The 11625-nt window shown below is 36.3% G+C and overlaps 1 protein-coding gene across 1 annotated transcript; it reads left to right on the forward strand.

Moving 5' to 3' along the window:
* Positions 1 to 4111: 4111 nt before the first annotated feature.
* Positions 4112 to 5767, forward strand: LOC109156058. Its single transcript, XM_019303853.1, has one exon. It carries the CDS (start codon positions 4112 to 4114, stop codon positions 5765 to 5767), a length of 1656 nt encoding a protein of 551 aa, XP_019159398.1.
* Positions 5768 to 11625: the final 5858 nt, after the last annotated feature.

The raw sequence follows: 11625 nt of genomic DNA on the forward strand, positions 1-11625 counted from the left end.
TATATCTCAATAGTATATACATCTCTAGCATGAGAAAGAAGTTTCACGTGCTCCATCATCATAGCGGGTACCCCTTGAGCACAACGAAAATCTTCACCATTCTATGTACTTCTCCATTCAGAAATTACACTTACAAACGATGAATAGAAATCCCAAAGGCCAGCAGTCTTAGACAGCCTTCTAGAAATTGAATGATTTGTAATTTCAGTCCTTTGTGACGATAAAATGCCCCCCAGAAAAATAATCCTTGTTAAATGTTGGACACCACTTCTCCCTATAGTCATAAAGCTTTATATATATATATATATATATATATATATATATATATATATATATATATATATATATATATATATATATATATATATATTCATAATTGCTATACTATAAATATGCAATATAATCCAATAAAAACCATTAATTACTAACATACCTTGTCCAATAAAATTCAAACTCAGCTTCAATCTTTGTGTATTTCAACACGTAGTTAAACATATCCAAGAAATCCTTTTTATTCCTTAACGTCTTGATATGCTTCTTTGAATTCTCACCAATATGCCATATGCAAAGACGATGACGTGATGTTGGAAACACTTGATAAATAGCCGCAACCATAGCTGCACATTGAATTGTCATGATAGACTGTAGACACTTGCCACGTCAACTTTTCGGTGTAACTATTATGGTAATTTATATACATATATATTTTCATACTTTATAATATTATTGGCATAAAATAAATTATACTTACCTTAATATATAATTAATTTTTAATATAATTTTCTAATTTTTATTAATGGTAATTATTCTAATAATTTTTCTTTTCTTCTTTCGTGTAATTATTATGGTAATTTTATGATAATGTATTTAAATATTAGAAGAGAACAAATATTATAATTAATATAATTAATGAAATTATTATGGTAATTGCCACAATATTTGGTAATTATAATTAATATAATTATTGAAACTGAGAAATATAAGATTTCTTCCCTATAAATATTTGTGGCAATTTAATTAAATTATAATTAATAAAATATGAAATATAATTAAAGAAATGAAAGTATAAAATTAATGAAACATGAATATTTATAATTTTTTCTAAAAATATGCATACATTTATGCACTATAATAATCATACAATATTTAAATGCTACTTTTTAAATTTCTAAATGTAATTTTTAATTATAATTTTATCAATATAAATTATAATTAATGAAACTATATTATAGAATTTTTCTATATACATATTAATAAGTATTATGTGTATATACAATGTATTATACAATCATATAAGGAAATGAGTCCGATTAGAGTTTAAATTTATTCATACAAAATTTAGAATTTACATTTTTTTATTGATTTCTAAGTACAATTCTCTTAGTTAGTATTCATATGTTTAGAATTATAATATATATGAAATAAAATTAGGAATAAATGAACTTAATTATGTGAATTTTATCAATAAATTTATCTAAATATGTACCTGATTAGAGATTATATTAACTATACAAAATTTTAATTTTAATTTTGTATGTTATGAAAATAGATACTTGACCAAATATATTAAAGTCCAACTATATTATTATATTGTACATTATAACATCTTTTCATTGTTTTATATTTTTAATTTTAAATTCATAATATAAAAAAATTCTCGTGCAACGCACGGGTAAAACACTATATTTTTAAAAATATAATTTGATAAATATCATAAATTAATTAGTACAATATCATTTTTGTTTACAATAATTAAAGAAAAAATAAATAATTCAAATATGTGAATTAATGATTTCAAAATGAAATTAATATACATTTACAAATAAATATAGAATGATTAGATTTACTTTAATTAGTTTTAATTTCCTTAATTAAGTGACTTTTCTTTATCCGTTTTTTTGATGGGATACTAAGGGAGTGTTTGGATTGCTGGAAAATCTATACTATAATTAAAAACAAAATTCTATTTACTTGATTTTTCGTCCAAACAATAGTAAATAGTAAAGGTAAATTAAAAAATGAACAGAAATATTTCACAATAATTCTCTACATCATTATCAATTAAAAATGGAACAAAAATGAGGTAAATTGGAAAATAAATGAATATTAATAATTGACTGCAAATTAAAAATGAAAAAAAAAACAGAAATTAGGTTAATTGGAAAAGGAAATGAATATTAATAATTGATATTCTAATTGACTGAAAATAAAAAAAGAATAATTGTCTGACAATGAATCTGATATTACTAATTGACTGAAATTATAAAAGAAAATGAATATTAATTATTGACTGTAAATAAAAAATGATTCATAATTGACTAAAATGAAAAAAAGAATTTGACAGATCATTGCATTTGAATTAAAAAATATAATGGAAATTAAAAATTGGACGAAAATATTTCAATAATAATATTCTACCTCATCAATAGTAAATGCATATTTTAAACAATAGTAAAGGTAAATTAAAAATAGAACGAAAATATTTCAATAAAAATAGTCTTCATTATGAATTAAAAATGGAACGAAAATTAGGTAAAAATATCAATGCATCTAATATTCTAATTGACTGAAAATGGTGTTAGCTCTAGACGGAGATGGACAAGATTGTATTGTTACTACCCATGTTGTCTACAAAGAGGTTTCAATAGTGTGTAAATACAATCTGTGATATTATGTTATTTTTTTAAATGGCAAAATTGCTATATATCTAGACAAAAAAATATATTTTCCATACAAATAAATTAGGATATCAATTCATTTTTATAACTGAGTTGCTAGAGAACGAATATTACCAAAAAATTCTCTCTAGGGTTTTCTAGGGTTTCCTCTCTCTCTCTCTCTCTCTCTCTCTCTCTCTCTCTCTCTCTTGTTTCTCAAGTTTTTTCCGGCGTCTCTCTTGTGTTTCCTCCGGTTTCTACACCGGCGTTACAGTGATGGAAGGGACGGAGCAAGCAGCAGTAACGCAGCAGGCTGTTGCAGCGTTGGGCCGCCGATGGGCGGACGTAACTTTGGACGACGAGGAAGATGATGTCTTCGTGCCGGCGGTGGAGGAGGATGCTGAACAGTCGGCCGAGACAGTCCCAACATGGCAGCTGGTAGGTAGGTTCTTGACTACTAAGCTTGTGAAGGCGGAGTATATGAGCCAGGTCATGGCTTCGGTATGGCAACCGGTGAAGGGGGTTCGGGTCTCGGAATTGCAACCGGGGCTTTTTCTCTTTGTGTTCTTTCATGAAACGGATATTCAGTTGGTTCTAGATGGTGGTCCATGGTCCTTTGAGAATCACACTTTTGTTTGCAAGCAAATTTAGGATGGAGTGATACCGGTCTTGGTGCCGTTGGATTCGGTTGATATGTGGATACAAGTGCATGACTTGCCGTTGGGCTATACTTCTGATCTTATTTTGGAGCAGGTAGGAAACATTTTGGGTGTTTTTATCAAGATTGATGATAGATTCGCTAATGCACCCTGGAAGACGTTTTACCGGATTAGGGTTTCAATCTCGGTCTTGAAACCGCTAAAACGGCGCATGAAACTAATGAAGAGGGATAAAATGACTTGTTGGGTAAATTTCAAGTATGAAAGGTTACACAACTTTTGCTACTTCTGTGGTATGATGGGGCATCTTCATAAGTACTGCTTAAAGGCGCGGGATGCGAGAGTACCGATTGAGCAATATCCATATGATGAGAATTTACGTGCTGGGTTTAGAAAAGGGCCGCGAAAAGTGGGTCCTTCATAGCTTCTTGACATGAATGGTAACCCGATGGTGGGGACACGGCCGGATATGGTGCATAGGGCACGGGTTGATGGGCAAGAGGGGGGGCTAACTGAGCCTTCACGGGAGCAAGTGGAAGGTGACATGGTCACGGCTGCAAGCAAACGAAGAAGGGCTGAGTTGAATGATGGGGGCAATGTGAGTGTTGGTGGGGATGTGGTTATGACAGAGATCCAAAAAAACTTGTCCGTGGCGGGTGCTGGTTCCCAGACCCGCCCGTCATTATGAGTACTATCAGATGGAACTGTCGTGGCTTGGGCAATCCACGAACAGTTCGAGAATTAACGGACCTTGCGTCCCAGAAGAAGCCTGATTTTATTTTTCTTATGGAAACCATGGTGCAACGAATACATGCTGAAAGAATTCGTGTCACCCTTGGTTTTGATGGTCTTTTTTATGTTGATCCGACACCGCAGGGTGGTGGTGGTTTAGCATTGCTGTGGCGGAAGAATAATACGGCAAGTCTATTGAGTTACTCTAAAAATCACATTGATATTGAGGTAAAAATGTCCAGCTCTCCGAGGTGGAGAATGACATGTTATTATGGCTATTTTCAGCGCCATAGGAGGGCAGAAGCATGGGAGTTGATAAAATCCTTTGCACCCCGGTCCACCTTACCATGGGTTATGATTGCAGATTTTAATGATCTCCTATTTCAGCACGAGAAGAGAGGAGGTAATCCTCACCCTACTAATCTCCTACGCGGCTTTGGGGAGACTATTGACCAGTGTGGCTTAACTCAGTTGCTTATGGAGGGTTACCATTTTACTTGGGAAAAAGGAAAGGGTACGCCAGCCTGCATTGAAGAACGTTTGGATAAGGTATTAGCATCTAATGATTGGCGTGAGATTGTGCCTGGGGCTAGGGTGGTTAATAATCTGATGAGGAAATCTGATCATTCTGCATTGTTTTTGAGTGTCCATGGAATTTTCCAAAACGGAGGAGGAGGAAGGAGGGGGTTTCGGTTCGAAATGGCCTGGTTATATGATGATGGATGCAGGAATGTGGTGGAGAAGTCATGGGAGGAGGGGAGGAGTGAAGGGATGCAGGACTGTATAACACACTGTGGGAACAGATTGTCCAGATGGGGCGGAGACCGGTATCATAAGTTTGGTGAAAAAATGAGACACCTGCGAAAACAGCAATTACATCTTAGGGGTCGTACTGATTTGGCATCCTTGAATGAATTCCAGCGCTTGGAAGGAATTCTGAGTAATATAGAGATCCAAGAAGATGCTTACTGGAGGCAAAGAGCCAAGCAACACTGGTTAAAGAATGCAGATGCTAATACGAAATTCTATCACAGGTACGCCTCTCATCGTAAGAAGAAAAATACTATTTATAAACTTATGAATGATAATGGGGATTGGGTGGAAGGAGGTGCTATGAGTACGATTATTTTGGATTATTTTAGCCATATCTTTTCTTCCTGTAATCCAATGAATGGTCACAATTTATTTTCTGGAGTATCCCCCCGTGTAACCCAGAATCAGAATGAGTCATTATTACGTCCCTTTGAGGTATTTGAGGTTAAAGATGCCATATTTGCGATGGCCCCTGACAAAGCTCCTGGACCAGATGGTATGAACCCGGGATTTTATCAACATTTCTGGGATATAGTTGGTAGCGATGTTTCGGCGTTTATAGTGAATTGCCTTAACAATCGAGTTTTCCCCTCCAACTTGAATGATACAGATGTGGTACTCATCCCGAAAAAGAAAACCCCTGAAGTGGTAGCAGATTTTCGCCCGATAGCATTGAGCAATGTGATATACAGGATAATGGCTAAGATGATTACGCAGAGAATGAAACCATTAATGGAGAATATAATATCTGGCTCCCAGAGTGCTTTTATTCCAGACAGGCTGATTACTGATAATATTCTTGTAGCTGCGGAAGTAGGGCATTACTTGAATAGGAAACAGTGCGGGGCAGTAGGATGGAGTGCACTCAAACTTGATATGGCCAAAGCTTATGACCGCATGGAATGACCCTTCCTCCGTGGGATGTTGTTAGCTCCGGGCTTTGATAATAGATGGGTTGAGTTACTTATGATGTGCGTGACCACTGTGTCGTATAGCTTTATGATAAATGGCGCTCGCAGTTCTTCCATTACATCCACGCGTGGCCTCCGCCAGGGAGACCCATTATCTCCGTATTTGTTTATCATATGCACGGAGGGGCTCTCAGTACTATTGCAACAGGCACAGAATAGAGGCTTAATACATGGTTGCAGGGTTGCTAGAGGTGCACCACCGATCTCTCATTTATTTTTTGCAGATGACAGCCTACTGTTTTTCAGAGCAAATAGACAGGAAGCATCTAAAGTAAAAAATTGTTTACAGTTATATGAGAGTTTATCTAGCCAGAGAGTAAACTATCATAAGTCCAGCATATGCTATAGCAGGAATACAGGGCAGAATGATAAAGATATGGTGGCACAAATACTGGGTGTTACACAAGCCCCCAACTTTGGGAAATATCTGGGGCTGCCCTCTTTTGTGGGAAGAAACAAAAAGGCTGCATTTGCATACATAGAGGATAAAATCAAACAAAGGATTGGATCTTGGAATAAGAGGTTGTTAACGCAGGCTGGTAAGGAAATTTTGTTGAAAAGTGTGGCTCAGGCAATGCCAACTTTTTCAATGAGTATTTTTCTTCTACCTATATCTGTTTGTACGGCTATTGAACGTATTATGAATCGGTACTGGTGGGGTCGGGTACGGATCGTGGCATACATTGGAAAGCCTGGGATAAATTGTGTGTCCCAAAGAAACATGGTGGACTGGGGTTTAAAGATTTAAGGGCAGTTAATTTGGCAATGTTAGGAAAGCAGGCATGGAGGCTGCTCACTAACACAGACTCATTGGTAGCCAAGGTTTATAAAGCTAGATATTATCCAAAGGATACTTTCCTAGAGGCAACTATAGGAAATAATCCAAGTTTTTGTTGGCGCAGTATCATGGCGGCAAAAGATCTAGTATGTGGTGGCATAAGAAGACGAATTGGCAATGGGAATTCTACCTTAATATGGGAGCATCCCTGGCTGCATGATGAACTGGATCCTATGATTCACACGGAAATGCCGCAATATTTGTCTGGGGCCAAAGTAATAGAATTAATTGATCAAGATACGGGTACCTGGGATCCACATATATTGGCCGATATTTTCCAACCGAGTGATATACCCAGAATTCAGAGTATACCAGTTGCCCCTGAGTATGATGATATATGGTATTGGTATGGTGATCCTAATGGATGCTATTCAGTCAAGAGTGGTTACAGGCATATAGTGGGGAATTATGAGAATAATTCTAATGGAATTTTTAATGAATGGCTAACCTTATGGAAATTAAAAATACCACCAAAGTGGAAGACATTCCTATGGAGAGCTATTTGTGATATCCTTCCTACCACCAACAATTTGCTTATAAAGAGAGTGGATGTTAACCCAATGTGTGCCATGTGTGGAAATGTGAATGAAGACACCATGCATGCATTAGTTTTGTGTGACTATGCACACTCCATTTGGGCAAAATCCAACCTTTCAATCCCCAATATTGTCACAAATATTTTCCATGAATGGTTTAATGCAATCTTGAATGTTCTAGACTTTGATGGAATTGTTTATGCAGCTGCAATTTTATACCATCTTTGGAGGGCCCGAAACGGAGCGGTATGGGATGCCTGTCTACCAAGGCCAACGAAATTATTGTCAATTGTAGCGGTCACAATGAAAGCATGGAAGGATATTCACCATCGTGCCCCGTCACAACCCCGAACGGCCGGCCGCCTCCTTACTGCCGAACAGCAACAACTGACGCCGCTTGGACCGAACGCCGAAACTGCCGAGAATGGACTGCCCCTGCCGCATGCCACCGCTCCAGAATCCGCGATTGGCGAGATGATGACACCCGTCAAATGCTACATGGACGCGAGTTATCATCGAGGAACCAATGCTGTAGCTGTTGGTGCGGTACTCCTCGATGCCAATGGCCGCTACATATCTGCTTTCAGCGCCCCGTTAACAGGTTGCCACTCACCGCTCATGGCCGAGACATTGGCATGCAAAGAGGTATTATCATGGCTTAAAAGGAGGAATGAACTATTTATACAGATTCATACGGATTGTCAACAGCTACAGTGTTACTTATCTGGGCCACCAGCCACATCATGCTCGTATTTAGGTTATGCTATCGATAGTTGCAGAACCTATATATCTACCTTTACTTATTGTTCAGTAATTTATATTCCTAGATTACAGAATTTATTAGCTCATACATTAGCTACTTCAGCACTTAGTTTCGCTACTGCTATGTACTGGGACAATGTTCCACCAGACTCTATTTTAACTCTTCTATAAATACAACCGCCAGGTTGACTTTAAAAAAAAAGAGTTGCTAGAGAACGAGCACATTTGCCTAATTTATAAAAATACTGAACAATGATAAATAAAATCTCTAAAGTTACAGCAACGCTTGCGTACATCTACATATTAGCTATTAATTTGAGGAATTAATAACATAAAAACACATAAACGATCCAAATCATACATTCAATTGCACTATATAATATTTGATGTTCTAATTTAAATAATTATATATCGATACAAATATTCTGAATATATTGCAACAAATTCATTCTGTGCATCGCACGAGCGCAAATACTAGTCAAACTAAATGGCAAATTCTAAACACAAACATCAATAAAACATACTGAAATTAATCGCAAGAGATCTCAAAACCATAAAAATCGCAAAGGAACAAATGCAAAAACAATCGCAAAATGCAAATCACCTGGAATTGAATGCAATCCATCAACTGCTGAATCTGTCTGATCTGTTGCCTCCTCCATCTAACAGTCAATATACGAAATCAGATTACAATTGCGATTGCGATTGCGATTGCACAGACTTTGAATGCGAATTCCAAAATGCCTAACTGCCAAAAACCGAAATGGAAACTTGGATAGCGAATGGAAACATAACGCCGTTAACGGATTTTTTTTTAAAAAAAAAAAGGACGGAAGGCGGCACCGTTACTCCAAAACGACGTCGTTTGCATCTGTATGCACCATGCATGGTGCATACGGATGCACAGCATAATTTGCCTGCCTGTAGCACCCGTGTATTTCATAATATTACTTTGCTTTCACATTCGAATTTCATCTTTTAAATAAATAAATGCCCTTTTATTGAATATTCAGGTTTATAATTTGGGGTGTTATAGAAAAGTTTCTAAGCCTAAAAAATTGAAAAAGAGTTGATAACCTAATTTCCTAGTATATTTGGTATCATCAAAATCTATTATAAATAGTTCTTAACAATTTCTCCATTTTGATAATGTCAAAATATATACTCCAATTATACAGCTCATTAAAATTAACTTGTCAAATTGACATTTTCGTCATGTGTTCAACACTTCTAACGCGTAAATTTTAAAATTTGTTGGGAATAAAACACACAAGAATATATAATTAGCACAAGAAAAATAAATAAACAACACCAAGAAGAACACCAATATTTTTAACGTAGAAAAACCTCCTCAAGGCAAGGAGTAAAAAATCACGGGCACAAGCTAGTAACACCTCCACTATATAGATAATGGTACAACAGAGGAGACTTCTCTAATTCAACGATTAGAGGCAACACAATATAAGAGAAAATAACATACCCGAGGCACAAGAATTTCTACGAAATCCACCAACTTCTTCTCGACTAATTTTCTCACACTTGTGTATCTCACACAATTTTCTCTCCTCTCTTTTTCTTCTTCTTGAACTCTCTCATGTCCAAGGTAGCCAAATCCATGGCCTTTATATGCGCTTTACAAAACCAACTATTTGACTTTTCATTTGCCCTCTTCAATCTTCCATTAAGTGGCCATCAATGGAGATATTAATCAAAATTTATTTGTTAAACCATTCACTTCCTCTTCCAAGCTTACTTGTTAAGCTTTTGTTTACCACTCTACCCGCATTGGTGGGACCATCTAGCAATAAACTCCCCCTCACGCCAATGTGGGAGGGACTTGCATCCCTGCAGCTGAACAACAGATCTCAAGCTATTCCCTTGGTAATGTCTTTGTTAACATATCAGACCCATTTTCATCTGTATGGATCTTTACAAGTTGTAACTGGTTCATCTCCAAAACATCTCTTATCTAGTGATATCTTACATCGATATGTTTCGATCTTGAATGGAAAGAGGAATCCTTACCAAGGTGTATAACACTCTGACTATCACAAAACAACTCACATTTGTCTTGTTTGACCCCGAGTTCTTAAAGAAATTTTTTCATCCAAAGAAACTCTTTACAAGCTTCAGTTGCTGCAATAAACTCAGCCTCTATGGTAGAAATTACAACACACTTTTGTAACATAGACTGCTATGATACTGCTCCTTCTACAAATGTTATAAGATACCCAGAAGTAGACTTTCTAGAGTCAATGTCACATGCCATATCTGCATCTGTGTATCCAACTAGCATAGATTTACTAGAACCAAAACATAGGCATAATTTAGAAGTACCTCTAAGATATCTGAAAATCCATTTTAAAGCTATCCAATGTTCCTTGCCAGGATTAGAAAGGAACCTACTAACAACACCAACTGCATGAGCAATGTCTGGTCTTGTACATACCATAGCATACATCAAACTGCCAACTGCTGAATTGTAAGGGACTTGCTGCATACTTGCCTTTTCTTCCTCTATAGAAGGACTTTGCTTACTGCTTAATTTAAAGTGATTAGCAAGAGGAGAACTAACCGCTTTAGCATTGTCCATGTTAAACCTAGAAAGTATTTTCTTAATGTAATTCTCTTGAGACAACCACAACTTTCTGGTATTCCTGTCTCGTGTAATTCTTATCCCAAGAATCTGTTTTGCTGGCCCCAAGTCTTTCATAGCAAAAGACTTGCTCAATCGTTCCTTTAGTTGATTAATTCTAGAAGCACTCTTGCCGAAGATCAACATATCATCGACGTACAATAAAAGGATAATAAAATCATCATTAGAGAATTTCTAAAAGAACACACAATGGTTAGAAGTAGTCTTCATGTAACCTTGCTTCGCCATAACTGACTCAAACTTCTTATACCACTGCCTTGGTGCATGTTAAGCCATATAGGCTCTTCTTTAGCTTACAGACATAGTCTCTTTTCCCTTGACTTCGAAACTCTCTGGCTGCTCCATGTATATTTCTTCATCTAAATCACAATGAAGAAATGTAGTCTTTACATCCATTTGCTCAATTTCTAAATCCAGGTTGGCTGCTAATCCAAGAACAACACGAATGGAAGACATCTTAACCACTGGAGAAAATGTAACACCCCAGATTTTCAAGATATTTAAAACTTATAAAATAAAGGTGAAATCTCATTAAATCCCAAAACATAATACAAGAGTACGGGGTGCTATGCCACACCTGAGCTAGAGAACTCAGGTGCACAGGCTAACTAACTAATATCCTCAATAATGTAACGCATAAACATGGCACGCAAGCCAAAAGGGAAGCTATCTACTTCTACGTTCCAAGTTCTAGCACGCTCCAGTGACCTACTCTTCTGTGCCTGAAAGCCAAATATATCTGTTCAGCGAGAGATGCTGGTAACCCACTCCAACGCGTTGAAATACAATACATATAGATATATATATAGATATACGAAAACCATTTTGAACATGAAGATATATCCTACGAACTCTAGCTTTTAAAACAGGGATAGACTCAACAGATAGGGCTAAGCACGGACAACAGTTATACTAAGCATATACATTTTACAACAGGCAAGACAGATAAGATAAGCACAATTAATGATCATAACCCAACATATACGATCCCCGGTACAAAT

This window comes from Ipomoea nil, unplaced genomic scaffold (assembly GCF_001879475.1).
Source record: "Ipomoea nil cultivar Tokyo-kokei standard unplaced genomic scaffold, Asagao_1.1 scaffold0276, whole genome shotgun sequence".
Classification (NCBI taxonomy): Eukaryota; Viridiplantae; Streptophyta; class Magnoliopsida; order Solanales; family Convolvulaceae; genus Ipomoea; species Ipomoea nil.